This window comes from Palaemon carinicauda, chromosome 23 (genome assembly GCF_036898095.1).
Source record: "Palaemon carinicauda isolate YSFRI2023 chromosome 23, ASM3689809v2, whole genome shotgun sequence".
NCBI classification, from domain to species: domain Eukaryota; kingdom Metazoa; phylum Arthropoda; class Malacostraca; order Decapoda; family Palaemonidae; genus Palaemon; species Palaemon carinicauda.
This window is the reverse complement of record NC_090747.1, coordinates 99,326,905-99,345,951: the sequence shown is the minus strand read 5'-3', so window position 1 is coordinate 99,345,951 and position 19,047 is coordinate 99,326,905. Positions and strand designations below refer to the sequence as shown.

The following is a 19,047-nucleotide window of genomic DNA, read 5'->3' as shown; positions in this document are numbered from 1 at the left end:
AAAAATATATATTGCAAAATGTGCTTAAAAAAAAAATCCCTTGGGATTAAGGGTTGGAAAGTTCCAAGTAGCTTGGGGGTAAAAGGGTTAATAGAACAGGGAGATTATAATTGTTAATTTCTATAAATAGCAAAGATAACTTAGAAACGTAGAACTGTAGTCGATTTAAAAAAAATTGAGTAACTGGTGAATTTTTCAGCATTATAATAAGTGATTAATTTATCGTTCTCCTTCTTTTGCTCAGGCCATTACAACCGGAGAATCTTGTGAAGATGTCCAAAGGTCAAAATGCAAATCCCTCGACACATGCCCTCTGTGCCACGCTCACCAGTACTGCGACTGGGAAAATAACCTTTGTGACCTCACTCACAACGGGACGAAGGTCGCGCTAGAGACGCCTGCGGCCGCCGAGCCCGAGCCTAACTTGCCGGGAATAGAGCAGGGAGAACACCGCAGAGTAATCGGCGGCGGGACGAGCACGGCCCTCCATTCTCACAGACCTTGCGAGCCAACATGTGCTCAGAGGACATCTTGTAAAAATTGTACAGAAACTAAAGTAAGTCAGGGGGATCAAATATTTTGTTTTAATCATCTATATTATTTAGCTCTTTTTCTTCTTCTTCTACTTCTTCTTCTTCTTCTTCTTCTTCTTCTTCTAAGCCGTTTCCAAGTTCTTCTATCTCCGATGTCCTCCACTGTGAGGTCTTTCTCCTCCATATCCGCTGTTACACACTCCATCCTCCTCCTCCTCCTCCTCCTCCTCCTCCTCCTCCTCCTCCTCCTCCTCCTCCTCCTTCTTCTTCTTCGCCGTTTCCAAGTTCTTCTATCTTCGATGTCCTCCACTGTGAGGTATTTCTCCTCCATATCCGCTGTTACACACTCTATCCACCTTCTCTATGGTCTCCCCTTCCTCCTCCTACCTTGAACATCCATCTCCAACCACCTCTTCAACATATTCCTGGTCTCTCATTACTGTATTTAGATGTTTAAAATTTCATAATGTTTGTTGTAGAGGCAAAAGAACATGTTGGTTATGAAGTAGGTGCAAAATAGCCCTTTTTTCTCTTTTTGTATGAGAACTTCTTATGCAGTACCTGTAGAATAATGTTGATTATATTCTCTATGAAAGGAGTCCTATAATTGGTGTCAAGTGGGTCAAGTACCGCCTGAAATTGCTGCTATATCTTTAGAATCCATATGATGGGATTTTACTAGTTTCATATTGGTATACTTTGCTTTTTCTTATATTTGTATACTTTGCTTTTTCTTTTTTCTTCTCCTTATACTTTTATATTTGCATACTTTGCTTTTTCTTTTTTCTTCTCCTTATACTTTTATATTTGCATACTTTGCTTTTTCTTTTTTCTTCTCCTTATACTTTTATATTTGCATACTTTGCTTTTTCTTTTTCTTCTCCTTATACTTTTATATTTGCATACTTTGCTTTTTCTTTTTCTTCTCCTTATACTTTTATATTTGCATACTTTGCTTTTTCTTTTTCTTCTCCTTATACTTTTATATTTGCATACTTTGCTTTTTCTTTTTTCTTCTCCTTATACTTTTATATTTGCATACTTTGCTTTTTCTTTTTTCTTCTCCTTATACTTTTATATTTGCATACTTTGCTTTTTCTTTTTCTTCTCCTTATACTTTTATATTTGCATACTTTGCTTTTTCTTTTTTCTTCTCCTTATACTTTTATATTTGCATACTTTGCTTTTTCTTTTTTCTTCTCCTTATACTTTTATATTTGCATACTTTGCTTTTTCTTTTTCTTCTTATACTTTTATATTTGCATACTTTGCTTTTTCTTTTTTCTTCTCCTTATACTTTTATATTTGCATACTTTGCTTTTTCTTTTTTCTTCTCCTTATACTTTTATATTTGCATTCTTTGCTTTTTCTTTTTTCTTCTCCTTATACTTTTATATTTGCATACTTTGCTTTTTCTTTTTTCTTCTCCTTATACTTTTATATTTGCATACTTTGCTTTTTCTTTTTTCTTCTCCTTATACTTTTATATTTGCATACTTTGCTTTTTCTTTTTTCTTCTCCTTATACTTTTATATTTGCATTCTTTGCTTTTTCTTTTTTCCTCTCCTTATACTTTTATATTCACAGAACGTCCTCTCTTTCCGTCTTCTTATTTCTCAACCTTGAGTAATATCAAAACTAGAGCAGGAATGAGATTTAATATCTCTAATAAAACCATAATTTAAATTCAGTTTCCACCAGGTTTTTGATATTGTACTTTAGTTTATTTGACAAATTTATTTTTACATATGCCACATTCTGATGTCTTCATCTGGTGTTAAAGGATCCTTTTCAAAGCCGTTTCTAGAATGGTTTAAAGTTTTTGAAATTTACCTCGATGTTCATGATTATATTCGATTGTAGACTATTGATTATTATTGTAGTTTATTGTAACAGTCTTGTTTATCTGCAGAACTTTCCATGCATAGAGAATGTGATGAGAAATTCTTGATTTTGGAGAGATTTCATATTCGAATTTACTTCTTTGGCTATTGTACGTTTATTAAGAAGTATCATCTGTTCTAGGGTTCATGTATGTGGTGCTTCAATCAACGGCGTTGCGTCAATAACAATTCGTACCTCGTTAGTTTTCCTTACGGCCAGTGCAGGGAGTGGACGACCGAGCTGAAACGCTGCCCTAAAATTGAAAGCGATAAGGATGATGGTAAGAGGCAACGTATTTCGTCGTCAGACAATTCTTATGATTAAGTGCATGCTGGTTGGTTATACATTATTATTATTATTATTATTATTATTATTATTATTATTATTATTATTATTATTATCCAAGCTACAACCCTAGTTGGAAAAGCAAGATGCTATAAGCCCAGGGGCTCCAATAGGGAAAAATAGCCCAGTGAGGAAAGGAAATAAGGATATAAATAAATGAAGAGAACAAATTAACAATAAATCATTCTAAAAAAAGTAACAACGTCAAAACTGATATGTCATAATATATATAAACTATTAACAACGTCAAAAACAAATATGTCATATATAAACTATAAAAAGACTCATGTCCGCCTGGTCAACAAAAAAGCATTTGCTCCAACTTTGAACTTTTGAAGTTCCACTGATTCAACTACCCGATTAGGAAGATCATTCCACAACTTGGTAACAGCAGGAATAAAACTTCTAAAAGTGATAGGTATTCCACATTGCAGTAAAAGAAAGTATTGTATACTTGAAATAACTGAATACAATTTAATACAATATAGTACTGCAGGTTATCTAGATTTTCAGGAACCATGTATGTTGTACTCAGCCAGTAATAAAGAATGGGGTTATTCTGAGGCCTGAGCAGTTTATGCTTACAATATAATAGTAATCATTCAGATAACAGTGAGAAAGGTCCTTAACTTAACCTTTTTACCCCCAAAGGACGTACTGGTACGTTTCACAAAACCCATCCCTTTACCCCCATGGACGTACCGGTACGTCCTTGCAAAAAAATGCTATAAAATTTTTTTTTTTCATATTTTTGATAATTTATTGAAAAAATTCAGGCATTTTCCAAGAGAATGAGACCAACCTGACCTCTCTATGACAAAAATTAAGGCTGTTAGAGCAATTTAAAAAAAATATACTGCAAAATGTGCTGGGGAAAAAATAACCCCTTGGGGGTTAAGGGTTGGAAATTTTCAAAGAGCCTGGGGGTAAAAGGGTTAAAACCTTTGACTGACAAACACTCTTAAGATGTAAACACAAATCCAATTAAAATAATAAACCTCAGATATTGTACCAGAAGCTCCTAATGAAACACTATGTTAAAACAATACTATATAATTTAGTGCAATAAGCAAGACGACATATCGTCACCCTCATAAACTAATGGCCTAAGTCATTTTCTCCCCTTGTTGGGAAATCAAAAAAAAAAAACTTTCTCATTTCCTAATTCTTTATATCATTGTCTCAAGTTTCAATTCACAAATTCCTAACAGAAGAATTAATGAATTAGAATTTGTTAAATGAAGCTCAACACAATGATATAAAGAATTAGGAAATGAGAAGGTTTTTTTTTTTATTTCCCAACAAGTGGAGAATATGACTTAGGCCGTAAGTTTATGAGAGTGACGATATGCAGTATGAAACGGGACAATTTGTTGACCTTTGCAGCCAAAAATTGTAGGCGTATGAGTTAAGTGTAGCCTATCCTAAGCCAAAATGTAACAAAATTCAACTTAGACATCTTGGAGTTTGTTAGATTTTGTCCTAGGGTCACTTGCAAACACCTACTTGGTTTACGGGCTGCCAACGCAAGAGCCCGTGGCCTCCTTATTTTGAGGCCGAGTTTAATCTAAAATGAATGAATGAAAGAACCTTCTTGGAATGTATTAAGTTTGTATGTCAGGTTGATGATTTTCTGTATATTGTTAATAATTCCTCCGATGCCTTAGATGACCGCGGAGGTAGCAGCAGTAGGGGATTCAGCATTATGAAGCTTCATCTGTGCTGGATAACAGGGGAGGGTGGCTGTAGCACCCTAACAGTACCAGCTGAACTCAGTTGAGTCCCTTGTTAGGCTGGGAGGAACATAGAGAGTAGAGGTCCCCTTTTTGTTTTGTTTCATTTGTTGATGTTGGCTACCCCCCAAAATTGGGGGAAATGCCTTGGTTTATTTATTTATGAGGAAATTAATCGTAATCAATGTAGTTTCAGGATACAGTCGTTGTCGCGATCACCAGACCTGCCACGATTGTCAAGCGGACGTAGCGTGCGGTTGGTGCGACGACGGCAGCGGAACGGGCATCGGCACTTGCATGGAAGGCGGCCAGCGTGGACCCATCAATCCACTTACGAGCGTTACTCAGCCAGCCAAGTGCCCTAGTACTAGCTGGTTCTTCACACAGTGTCCACGTTAGTACAGCGCATCTTCCTTACTTTGCTTTAGAAAATTTTGCCTTTACTGATAAAGTTAAGTGATTTTTGGTTTTCAGAAAACTATCAGGACATTTCATTTTTTTATGCTAAAGTAGAATTTTTTAAAGCAAAATGATTTTGAGTTCTCTGAAAACTATCAGGACATTTCTTTTTTGTAGGCTAAAGTAAAACTTTTTATAGCAAAAGGATTTTGAGTTTTCTGAAAACTATCAGGACATTTCTTTTTTATTTGCTAATAAAACTTTTTAAAGCAAAATGATATTGAGTTTTCAAGAAACTATCAGGACATTTCTTTTTTGTATGCTAAAGTAAAACTTTTTATAGCAAAAGGATTTTGAGTTTTCTGAAAACTATCAGGACATTTCTTTTTTATATGCTAATAAAACTTTTTATAGCAAAAGGATTTTGAGTTTTCTGAAAAATATCAGAACATTTCTTTTTTATATGCTAAAGTAAAACTTTATATAGCAAAAGGATTTTGAGTTTTCAAGAAACTATCAGGACATGTCTTTTTTTGTTAAGTAAAACTTTTTAAAGCAAATTATGTGGAGTTTTCAAGAAACTATAAGGATGCCTCAAATGATATTAAAGATTTTAATTTTTTTTTCTTTTTTTTTCTTTTTTTTGATAAGCCTCAAATAATGTTAAAGATTTCCTATTTATATGTTTATTTTATCTTGTGGTTGCCATAAAACTTGAAGTTAGTCATTGTAGGAGCGCAGAACAAATTACATTTTATGTTCGTACTGTAATAGGTGAATGTTAACAAATTTAAAAACAATTTCCTTCAACTTTTGTACATTGTTTAGTGATATACTTTGTAGTTGCCTTATAAAAATATGTGATTCAGTGTTTGTGATTAGATTTTGCAAGCTATTTGATACAGTATCAATTACCAATAGAAATTAGGATTTATATTGAAACAAAGGATGGGGGGTGGGGCGATGTAGGGGTAGAGAGAAGGTATGTTGATGAAGGAGAAGTCTAATTGGTGAGGGGCCTATGGTCGTGGTTCAATCACGCCCCAGTTTTCTATACCGACACTCGAAGAGTGAGAGTGCTGGGTTCACGCCCCAGTTTTCTATACCGACACTCAATGAGTGAGAGTGCTGAGTTCACGCCCCAGTTTTCTATACAGACACTCAATGAGTGAGAGTGCTGGGTTCACGCCCCAGTTTTCTATACAGACACTCAATGAGTGAGAGTGCTGGGTTCACGCCCCAGTTTTCTATACAGACACTGAATGAGTGAGAGTGCTGGGTTCACGCCCCAGTTTTCTATACCGACACTCAATGAGTGAGAGTGCTGGGTTCATGCCCCAGTTTTCTATACCGACACTCAATGAGTGAGAGTGCTGGGTTCACGCCCCAGTTTTCTATACAGACACTCAATGAGTGAGAGTGCTGGGTTCACGCCCCAGTTTTCTATACCGACACTCAATGAGTGAGCGAGCTGGGTTTATTCCTGGCATTCCATGTATCTCTTTTTCTCTGGTATATTCAGCAATAACTATGCCTTAGAAATGGTGCTAGAGGAGCATTTCACTGGGCGACACAGGTCGAGCCCAGAAATAGATTTTTCCTTCGTCAAAATCCCTTTTTTGGTCTGATAGATATACTGTATGTAAATTTTGATTAATTCCTATTTCACAAATTGAATAGAATTACTTCAGATTAATTAAAAAAGCTTTCAAAATTTGAAAATGTGTTTTGTAAAATAAAATTTTCTCTCGACAGCATGCAACTGTAACGGCCACAGTCGCTGCGAAAACGACACCCACTGCATATTGCCTTGTGCCAATAACACGGCTGGACTCCAGTGCCAACACTGCATTGAGAAGTTTTTTGGAAAACCCATAAACGGGGGCTTATGCAAACGTAAGTATTGCTCGGTAATAAGTAATCTTCCCATTTATATTGTACAAGCGATTTTATTATTATTATTATTATTATAATTATTATTATTAGATGTGAGCGAGGCAAGAGAGCGTGCTAGAAATAGGAATGAATGGCGAGCGATTGTGACGCAGTTCCGGTAGGCCCTGCTGCTGCCTCTGATGCCTTAGATGACCGCGGAGGTAGCAGCAGTAGGGGATTCAGCATTATGAAGCTTCATCTGTGGTGGATAATGTGGGAGGGTGGGCTGTGGCACCCTAGCAGTACCAGCTGAACTCGGTCGAGTCCCTTGTTAGGCTGGAGGAACGTAGAGAGTAGAGGTCCCCTTTTTTTTGTTTCATTTGTTGATGTCGGCTACCACCCAAAATTGGGGGAAGTGCCTTGGTATATGTATTATTATTATTATTATTATTATTATTATTATTATTATTATTATTATTATTATTATTATTATGGAAAAGCAGGATGCTGTAAGCCCAAGGGTTTAACAGGGAAAATTAGCCAAGTGAGGAAAGGAAACAAGGATATAAATAAACAATTTGAGAAGTAATGAAAAATTAAATTAAAATATTTAAAAAATTGTAACAACATTAAAACAGATATTTCATATATAAACTATAAAAAGACTTTGTCAGCCTTTTCCAGATCAAAACATTTGCTGTTAGTTTGAACTTTTGTTCTACTGATTCAACCTGATTAGGAAGATCATTCCACAACTTGGTCACAGCTGGAATAAAACTAATAGAATACTGTGTAGTATTGATCCTCATGATGCAGAAGGCCTGAATACTAGAATTAACTGAATGCCTAGTATTACAAACAGGATGGAACTGTCTGAAAAGATGTGAATGTAAAGGATGGTCAGGATTATGAAAAATCTTATGCAACATGCAAACTAATTGAACGAAATTGCCAGAGATTAGTACAGTACTGTATCTAGATCAGGAATAAGAAATTATTTTGTAGCATCCTGTAAATTATATATACTGTATTAACTAGAAATTTTAAACATAAGACTTACCTGGTAATTATATATAACTACCAGGTAAGTATGTTAAAATTTATTTTATAATGAAAATAACATGTTTATTTTAAGCAAGGTTTTTTTTTTTTTGTGACATTTCTTTTTAAACTTACAAGGTTCTTTGAGTTTTTTTTTTTGTTATTTTGTTAAAATTGTTGAACTAAAGACATTGTCTAAAAAGCAACAGACGTTTCTTGACTTGCAAACATTCGGTGATACAAACAAACATTCGGTGATACAACCAACCATTCGGTGATACAATCATACATTCGGGGATACAACCAACCATTCGGTGATACAATCAACCATTCGGTGATACAACCAACCATTCGGTGATACAATCAAACATTCGGTGATACAACCAACCATGCGGTGATACAATCAAACATTCGGTGATACAAACAAACATTCGGTGATACAACCAACCATTCGGGGATACAACCAACCATTCGGGGATACAACCAACCATTCGGTGATACAATCAACCATTCGGTGATACAACCAACCATTCGGTGATACAATCAAACATTCGGTGATACAACCAACCATGCGGTGATACAATCAAACATTCGGTGATACAAACAAACATTCGGTGATACAATCAACCATTCGGTGATACAACCAACCATTCGGTGATACAATCAAACATTCGGCGATACAACCAACCATTCGGTGATACAATCAAACATTCGGTGATTCAACCAACCATTCAGTGATTCAACCAACCATTCAGTGATACAACCAACCATTCGGTGATACAACCAAACATTCATTGATACAATCAAACATTCGGTGATACAATCAAACATTCGGTGATACAAACAACCATTCGGTGATACAACCAACCATTCGGTGATACAACCAACCATTCGGTGATACAATCAAACATTCGGTGATACAATCAACTATTCGGTGATACAACCAATCATTCGGGGATACAACCAACCAACCATTCGGGGATACAACCAACCATTCGGGGATACAAACAACCATTCGGGGATACAATCAAACATTCGGTGATACAATCAAACATTCGGTGATACAACCAACCATTCGGTGATACAATCAAACATTCGGTGATACAACCAACCATTCGGTGATACACAAATCCAGCTTGAATCATAAATGTCAGATATTGCATCAGAAGTTCATAATTAAATACTGTAATAAGATATCATGATTTAATGCAGTAAGCAAGACATTTGCAATATAAAACGGGTCTATTTGTTGACTTTTGCAACCGAAAATTGCAGGCATGTGTTTTAGGGGAAGTTTACCATAAGCCAAAATGTAAACAAATTTGACTTTCAAACAATTCGAATTACAAACAGCTTCTTGGATCCTATTAACTTTGTAAGTTGGGGAATCAGTATTATTATAGAAAACTAAATAAGTACAAGAATAGATATCATAAATTGAATTATTCACACAATTTACAAATACATGTTATGTTACAAGGAGGCTACCTGTCACTCAGTTTGTCTAATTCCTAAAATAAGCTAGATTGACTTGAACTATAGTCCATTTTTTTTTTTAGCGATGCAGATTTGCACCGACTCGCATCGGTGCCCTTTTAGCTCGGAAAAGTTTCCTGATCGCTGATTGGTTAGAATTATCTTGTCCAACCAATCAGCGATCCGGAAACTTTTCCAAGCTAAAAGGGCACCGCTGTGAGTCGGTGCAAATCTGCCTCGTTAAAAAAAATGGACTATAGTCAATGTGAAACACAGTACTGTACTGTATTTCTTATTTATTTATCTTTGGACCTTTAATATTTCTTTTCTGTCCTCTTCCTATTGTTTATTAGATTATCAAAGCATAAATGATTCATCAAAATTACATTTGAGTGGATTTCGCCAATTTGCATTCCACCTTCTTCAAATTGTTTGTTTTTTTTCAGCGTGCGATTGCAACGAGCATGGCGACACCTGCAACAGAGAGTCCGGTCGATGCAATTGCAACACCAAGGGAGTCACCGGGGATCATTGCGAACGATGTGACACGCAGAACAATTACGTTGGCGAACCTCTTGGCGGCTCTTGTTTTTGTAAGTATTTCAAATGTGGTTTTTGGTTATCATAAACTGCAATGAAAGTTCGAACGTACGGATCGCAAACTTGGGCTTTAAGACGAAAAGTGGGAGCAAAGCATGGCAGAACATAAATGAGAATGCCTTGGTGAATTATGGGAATATCACTGGAAGATTGGAAAAGGATGATATGAGAAGAATGGCAGGCGTAGTGAAGATCACAGAGGTAATAAAAGTGTCATGACTTGGATGGTGTGGACATGTGGTGAGGATGGGTGATGGGGAGGGAGGGAGGAGAGCTTAGGAGAAGCCTTTTAATGGGTAAAGATCAAGAGGGAGGGAGAGTATTAGATGATGAGAAAAGGTCAAGGGTGTTGTAGAGAAGAGGTTTAGTGGAAGAGGGTGCCTTTCATAGCATTGGAGAAGGGGCATTGGGCAGCCGACCCTTTAATGTAGGGATAACGTTGAGGAAGAATAATCTGCAATGAAAGGAAGCCTAGTGCAGTGAATATGTGAGCTGTGCAGCTACCCATTGTTAACCCTTTTACCCCCTGGCTATTTGGAACTTTCTAACCCTTAACCCCTGTGCGTTTTTTTTTTTCCAAGCACATTTTGCAATATGTATTTTTTAAATTAATCTAACAGCCTTAATTTTTGTCATAGAGAGGTCAGGTTGGTCTCATTCTTTTGGAAAATGCCTGAAGTTTCTCATAAAGATAAAAAATATGCTAAAAAAATGTAAATAGCAGTTTTTTGCAAGGACGTACCAGTACGATCATGGGGGTAAAGGGACGAGTTTTGGGAAACGTACCATTACGTCCATTGGGGGTAAAAGGGTTAAGGTATGCTTTTAAAAAGTTATAGATTGTAAGAATAATTGAAAAGGGGGATAACTGATACTAACTGTGTGTTCAAGGAACCCGAAAGGTCTAGATAGTTTTTCATCTAACTGATGTAATTTGCAAAGAGGGTTGTTGACACTAGGACTTGTAAGATTATTGGGAAGGCTATTTTTTTTAATTCAACCTTTTTTAAAGTACAGTACTATCTTTGGGTTTAATCCTTAACCCTTTTACCCCCAAAGGATGTACTGGTACGTTTCACAAAACCCATTACTTTACCCCCATGGACGTACCGGTACGTCCTTGCAAAAAACTGCTATTTATATTTTTTTTTTCGCATATTTTTGATAATTTTTTCAAAAACTTCGGGCATTTTCCAAGAGAATGAGACCAACCTGACCTCTCTATGACAAAAATTAAGTCTGTTAGAGCAATTTAAATAAATTATATTGCAAAATCTGCTTGAAAAAAAAATAACCCCTGGGGGTTAAGGGTTGGAAAGTTCCAAATAGCCTGGGGGTAAAAGGGTTAATGTTATCAGTATCTCATTAAACTCAAAAGGGATAATGCAGTGAAAGTCTTAAAATCTTCTCCTTTTCTGTCACTGTACAGAATCAGAAATCATTTATGGTTGTTTAATTTATTTGTTTTTTTCAGATGATCTGCAAATTGATTACCAATTCACGTTCAACCTCTCCAAGCACGAAGACAGGCACATCCGCCAAATAAACTTCTTCAATGTGCCCACCAAAAGTGACGTTGACACGGATTTTGATATATTGTGTTCAAAAGCTGCCAAGATTAAGATTTCTTCCAAGACATGTAAGACACGAGTTGGTGTTTTGTTTTTAGACAATTATAGGAAGTTTCTCTTAATAGTTATAATGTTATGAGTAATGATGTGGACATTAACCTCATTTTCATTAGTTTTATGCTGTAAAGGTTTTATCTAGTTTTAAGCTGAGTAGCTGATGAAAACACAGTAGTTTGTTAACGCTTTCAGATTCTAATTATGTTTAATTTAATTCTTTGGATTTTGATGTCAAGTAACATCACAGTTGAAGAAAACCTCAAAGTTTTGGTTTTGTAGCATTAACCCTTTTACCCCCAATGGACGTACTGGTACGTTTCACAAAACTCATCCCTTTACCCCCATTGACGTACTGGTACGTCCTTGCAAAAAACTGCTATTTAGATTTTTTTGCATATTTTTGATAACTTTATGAGAAACATCAGGCATTCTCCAAAAGAATGAGACCAACCTGAGACCTCTCTATGACAAAAATTAAGGCTGTTAAAGCAATTTGAAAAATATAAATTGCAAAATGTGCTTGAAAAAAAAGAAACGCCTGGGGGTTAAGGGTTGGAAAGTTCCAAATATCCTGGGGGTAAAAGGGTTAACACAACATCTGGAATGATTTTGGAGCAAGACTTAATTTTTTATACAATCCAAGATTTAAACCTAATAGTAAGAAAAATAGAATTCTACAAGTCCAAGGGTCCCAGTTGAGAAAGCAGCATATTATGGAAGAGGAAATAAAAGTAAAGAGTAAACTCTAAAAGGGAAATTACAAAATACAATAACAATTTGAACCTGACAGCCCAGTATACAGAATGACAGTACAGTACTAAAATAATGAAGGTAAAAAAAAATGAAAAAAAGCAACCTCTATGAAGATTGGCCAACACTTTAAAGTATGCAAATTAACAGGAATGTCTGCTTGAGGTTACACTTGAGCAAGAGAACTCTGACCCAAGATATAAGAGGTCCGTGGTAAAGAGGCTAGACTAGAGAATCTTGCTTTGGTTTTGTTATGTATTTTAACCCTTTAACCCCAGGCTATTTGGAACTTTCCAACCCTTAACCCCCAGGCGTTATTTTTTTTCAAGCACATTTTGCAGTATATTTTTTTTAAATTGCTCTAACAGCCTTAATTTTCGTCAGAGAGAGGGCAGGTTGGACTCATTCTATTGGAAAATGCCTGAAGTTTCCTAAAAAATTATCAAAAATATGCAAAAAAAAAATGTAAATAGCAGTTTTTTGCAAGGACATAGCGGTACGTCCATGGGGGTAAAGGGATGAGTTTTGTGAAACGTACCAGTATGTCCTTTGGGGGAAAAAGGGTTAAAAGAACTGCTTACCATGGCTGAAGAAGTTTTTTAAGCTATCTCAGTAGCTACCCACTTAGGTAAGAACTTAAAGGTACATACATACATATACCAAGGCACTTCCCCCAATTTTGGGGGGTAGCCGACATCAAGCAAATGAAACAAAAAAGGGGACGTCTCCTCTCTTATGTTCCTCCCAGCCTAACAAGGGACTCAACCGAGTTTGGCTGGTACTGCTAGGGTGGCACAGCCCACCCTCCCTCATTATCCACCACTGATGAAGCTTCATAATGCTGAATCCCCTACTGCTGCTACCTCCGCGGTCATCCAAGGCACCGGAGGAAGCAGCAGGGCCTACCGGAACTGCGTCACAATCGCTCGCCATTCATTCCTATTTGTAGCACGCTCTCATCTATTTTCCCATCACCCAGAGCTTTCTTCACTCCATCCATCCACCCAAACCTTGGCCTTCCTCTTGTACTTCTCCCATCAACTCTTGCATTCATCACCTTCTTTAGCAGACAGCCATTTTCCATTCTCTCAACATGGCCAAACCACCTCAACACATTCATATCCACTCTAGCTGCTAACTCATTTCTTACACACCCGTTCTCACCCTCACTACTTCATTCCTAACCCTATCTACTCGAGATACACCAGCCATACTCCTTAGACACTTCATCTCAAACACATTCAATTTCTGTCTCTCCATCACTTTCATTCCCCACAACTCCGATCCATACATCACAGTTGGTACAATCACTTTCTCATATAGAACTCTCTTTACATTCATGCCCAACCCTCTTTTTTTTACTACTCCCTTAACTGCCCCCAACACTTTGCATCCTTCATTCACTCTCTGATGTACATCTGCTTCCACTCCACCATTTGCTGCAACAAAAGACCCCAAGTACTTAAACTGATCCCCCTCCTCAAGTAACTCTCCATTCAACATAACATTCAACTTCGCACCACCTTCCCTTCTCGTACATCTCATAACCTTACTCTTACCCACATTAACTCAACTTCCTTCTCTCACACACCCTTCCAAATTCTGCCACTAATCGGCCAAACTTCTCTTCCGCGTCTGCAACCAGTACAGTACCATCCGCAAACAACAACTAATTTACTTCCCATTCATGGTCATTCTCGTCAACCAGTTTCAATCCTCGTCCAAGCACTCGAGCATTCGCCTCTCTCACCACTCCATCAACATACAAGTTAAACAACCGTGGTGACATCACACATCCCTGTCTCAGTCCCACTCTCACCGGAAACCAATTGCTCACTTCATTTCCTATCGTAACACATGCTTTACTACCTTTGTAGAAACTTTTCACTGCTTGCAACAACCTTCCACCAACTCCATATAACCTCATCACATTCGACATTGCTTCCCTATCAACTCTAGAATACGTTTTTTCCAGATCCATAAACGCAACATACACCTCCTTACCTTTTACTAAATATTTCTCGCATATCTGCTTAAGTGTAAAAATCTGATTCATACAACCCCTACCGCTTCTAAAACCACCTTGTACTTCTAAGATTGCATTTTCTGTTTTATCCTTAATCCTATTAATCAGTACTCTACCATACACTTTTCCAACTACACTCAACAAACTAATACCCCTTGAATTACAACACTCATGCACATCTCCCTTACCCATGTATAGTGGTACAATACACGCACAAACCCAATCTACTAGTACCATTGACAACACAAAACACATATTAAACAATCTCACCAACCATTCAAGTACAGTCACACCCCCTTCCTTCAACATCTCAGCTCTCACACCATCCATACCATATACTTTTCCTACTCTCGTTTCATCTAGTGCTCTCCTCACTTCCTCTCTTGTAATCTCTCTCTCATTCTCATCTCCCATCACCGGCACCTCAACACCTGCAACAGCAATTATATCTGCCTCCTCATTATCCTCAACATTCAGTAAACTTTCAAAATACTCCGCCCACCTTTTCCTTGCCTCCTCTCCTTTTAACAACCTTCCATTTCCATCTTTCACTGCCTCTTAAATTCTTGCACCAGCCTTCCTTACTGTCTTCACTTCTTTCCAAAACTACTTCTTATTCTCTTCATATGAATGACCCAATCCCTGACCCCACCTCAGGTCAGCTGCCCTCTTTGCCTCCGTTACCATGCACTTTACTTTCACATTTTTCTCTCTATATCTTTCATACTTCTCTACGCTATTACTCTGCAGCCATTCTTCAAAAGCCCTCTTTTTCTCTTCCACTTTTACCTTCACTCCTTCATTCCACCATTCACTGCCCTTCCTCATATTGCCTCCAACAATCTTGCCACACACATCACTTGCAATCCCAACAAAATTTTTTTTACTAACTTCCACTCCTCCTCTAAATTACCAGTTTCTCTTACTTTCACTTCGTCATATACCATTTTCAACTTTTCTTGATATTTACTTTTTACCCCCGGTTTTATTAGCTCTTCAACCCTCACTAGCTCCCTTTTACATCCACCTATTCTAATCCCCCACTCTTTTGCTACAACTAATTTTCCTTCCACCAAAAAATGATCAGACATACAGTTAGCCATACCCCTAAATATGTCCACATCTTAAAATCTTCCAAACATTCTTTTAGTTATCAACACACACACTATTAACGCCCTTTCTACCACTCTTCCCTTTGCCACTCTTACCCATGTATACATGTTTTTATCTTTCTTTTTACAATCCATTAACTCCCTTTCTACCACTCTTCCCTTTGCCACTCTTATCCATGTATACATGTTTTTATCTTTCTTTTTCCTCGTCAGCGGCTACTGGTGGAGTTGGAAGCAATGGCATCAAGACCATTTCGACCCATAAAGGTATTGTATGATAAATCAGAAAAGAGGAAAATATGTGAGGAACATGTCAGACTATTGAGAGTAAACAGCTGTTTCCTGAAAATGATCCAACATCATGACCCTAGTTCTGTTTATTAATATATCCAGGAATCTCAAAGAGATAATTTAATTCACGCTTAGTTAGTTGTAAAGTGTAGTGGTATAAATCTTATGAATTATTTTCAATGTAATATTCTGTAGGTATCTTGAAAAGTATTTTATATAAATTAACATTTGTGTTCCTAATGAAATAGCCTAATGTTTGCGGTAGAATTAACAGTTTCATTCATGAACATGGATGAATACTCGTGCAGTGTCATAAATTTTCAGAAACACGAGACAGAACTTGTTTGATTAAACGTGGCTTTCATTTTCAGCTAAGACTCACGAATCTTGGATCATTCGTAACTTCACCGGGACGAGAATCAAGCGGAGATTTAGTGCTTCCGAATACACGTTCGGCTCTGCCGACAACAGTACTACTTTCCATGTATATGTCTACAACTTCACTCCCCCCATCGAGATTATCGTGTCGTTTTCCCAGCATCCGAAGTTGGATCTCATTCAGTTCTTTTCTATTTTCTCTTTGTAAGTATGCACAGTATGTTTGTTCAAGTTATGCAGTATAATTTTTTTATAAGAAAATAAGTAATATACTATATGTTTTCTCAAGTTTTGCAGTACATTTTTTTTTATTTTATAAGAAAATAAATATATTTTTTTTCCATTTTCTCTCTGTAAGTATGCACAGTACGTTTCCATATGTTTGCTCAAGTTAAGCAATATAGTTTTTATACGAAAATAAGTATATTTAATATCAAACACAATAGTTCAAAAATTGCTTATTCAGATTTTGTCAATCACAGCTTCACCCAAACAATTTGTTCTTGTGCATAAACTAAAGATTTTAATTAAGTGAAAAAAAAAAGATTTGACAGTTTTGCGGAAGAAATCGAATGGAACAGCTGGAAAATCATTGGCAGAAAGGACTGCATTAACCCTTTTACCCCCAAAGGACGTACTGGTACGTTTCACAAAACCCATCCCTTTACCCCCATGGATGTACCGGTACGTCCTTGCAAAAAAATGCTATAAATTTTTTTTTTTTTTTCATATTTTTGATAATTTTTTGAGAAAATTCAGGCATTTTCCAAGAGAATGAGACCAACCTGACCTCTCTATGACAAAAATTAATGCTGTTAGAGCAATTTGAAAAAAATATACTGCAAAATGTGCTGGGATAAAAGTAACCCCCTGGGGGTTAAGGGTTGGAAATTTCCAAAGGGTCTGGGGGTAAAAGGGTTAATGTGGCTTTAGAATTATATATCTAGTAATTAGTAAGGAACTCTTTTGCCTAATATTAATGCCGAGGTTGTCTCACCAATGGTGTAATGAGACATCGAGTAGTCAGGTGCACGGAATAGGGTAGATGTAAAGATAAAAACATTTAATAATGTATATTTTTTCCCTTTTCAGATGCTTCTTGATATTGTTAACATTAGCAGCTATACTATGGAAAATTAAGCAGAAATACGATATCTATACACGGAGACAGGTAATTTAATAACGTTTACATAATTTGTGTACGCACTTAAGTATATCTTATGCTTATTATCTGTTCATAAAAAAGGGATTTTGACGAAGGAAAAATCTATTTCTGGGCGAGGAACCTGTCTGCCAGTGAAATGCTCCTTATAGCACCATTTCAAAGGTATAAATACTGCTAAATATACCAGAGGAAAAAGTTGCATGGAATGCTAGGAATAAACCCAGCTCGCTCACTCTAATGAGTGTCGGTATAGTAACTGGGGCGTGATAGAACCACAACCATAGGTCCCTCACCAGTTAGACCTCTCCTTCAATATCCCCCGGAACTACAAGGTGCCCTAAAAATTTTGAATTAGTAAAAAATTTTGTATTCACGGTTTTTAAAGTTTGCTAAAAATTTTAAGTGATGATTATAGGGAAATACAAAGCATGTCTTTTACTATAGTAGATAGAATACAGCAAAACCAAGAACATTTCACTGTATTCTATCTATAGTAAAGGACCCAGGTTTTTATATTTAGGAAAAATACAGATTATTTTTAAAGTTTGTCATATTCCAAGCATTTATCATTAGGTAACAAAACTGTTTAGATATTCTATCTAATTTCTCTTCCTCTTGTTATGTTATAGCTTTTATAATTTATATTGGAAATATTTATTTTATTTCTTCTTGAAATATTTTATTTTTCTTTGTTTCCTTTCCTTACTGGGCTATTTTCCCTGTTGGGGCCCATGGGCTTCTAGCATCCTGCTTTTCCAACTATAGTCAATTTTTTTAGTGAGGCAGATTTGCACCGACTCGCAGGGGTGCCCTTTAGGCTCGGAAAAGTTTCCTGATACCTGATTGGTCGGAAGTATTCTGATAAAAATACTTCCGACCAATCAGCTATTAGGAAAGTTTCCGTGCTTAAAGGGGACCCCCTGCGAGTCGGTGCAAATCTTCTTAGCTAAAAAAAATTGACTATAGTTGGAAAAGCAGGATGCTAGAAGCCCACGGGCCCCAACAGGGAAAATAGCCCAGTGAGGAAAGGAAAAAAAAAATGAAATAAAATATTTCAAGAAGAGTAACATTATTAAAATAAATATTTCCTATATACTATTGTAGCTTAGCAAGTAATAATAATTATAATGAGCTTCCTCCCCTTTTTCCTCGTCAGCGCTTACTAAAAAAAATTGAGTATAGGATTGTAGCTTAGTAAGTAATAATAATTATAATGAGATTCCTCCCCTTTCTCCTCGTCAGCGCTTACTGGTAGAGATGGAAGCAATGGCGTCCAGACCATTTCGGCCCATTCTCCTCGAATTGTATCCCAGGGGAGCTGGCGATGATGCAGCTGCAGACTCTGTAAATACAGCCTACACACAGACATGTACTACACACTCAACTGTAGGAAACTATTTAGTATCGGAAACTAACGGAACCACCAATTCTCTCGTTAACGATCATAACATCGCAAACACTGAAAACATCAATTCCTTACTAAACTCAAATACTAACTGTAAAACACCTCATTTAAATTATTCCATATCTAATAACATAAATCATAAAGCAGTTGCTAACGCGACATCACCAGATAGCTTGTCCTCCGAGTTACTTGAAAGTATTAGTACGCTGAAGAAAGGGAAAAAGGTACAGTATATCATAGTTATGGGTCCTTTGGTGAGCTTTGTAAATAGTGTAAAAAAAAATTCATGGTACATCTCGGGTAATTTCCGTAGCGAAATGTTTTTTCATTGATAATTTTCTACTATTATAATTGTTAATAATTTTGTATGTTAGTTGAAAGAAGAAAATGATGTATTGTTTTTCTT

The 19,047-nt window shown here is 36.6% G+C and overlaps 1 protein-coding gene across 4 annotated transcripts in view; it reads left to right on the top strand.

The window, feature by feature from the left end:
• The window catches only part of dsd (attractin-like protein dsd), a 71,300-nt gene that overhangs the window by 48,023 nt on the left and 4,230 nt on the right, over positions 1–19,047 (top strand). For 2 of the 4 annotated variants that reach the window (XM_068347298.1, XM_068347300.1), the window contains 10 exons: positions 245–556; positions 2,559–2,697; positions 4,686–4,889; positions 6,650–6,790; positions 9,733–9,879; positions 11,361–11,525; positions 15,616–15,669; positions 16,065–16,275; positions 17,164–17,242; positions 18,479–18,865. In XM_068347298.1, the coding sequence (XP_068203399.1) occupies positions 245–556; positions 2,559–2,697; positions 4,686–4,889; positions 6,650–6,790; positions 9,733–9,879; positions 11,361–11,525; positions 15,616–15,669; positions 16,065–16,275; positions 17,164–17,242; positions 18,479–18,865 (1,839 nt within the window). The remainder of the gene's footprint in view (positions 1–244; positions 557–2,558; positions 2,698–4,685; positions 4,890–6,649; positions 6,791–9,732; positions 9,880–11,360; positions 11,526–15,615; positions 15,670–16,064; positions 16,276–17,163; positions 17,243–18,478; positions 18,866–19,047) is intronic. The other 2 variants (XM_068347301.1, XM_068347299.1) reach the window with 2 other exon arrangements.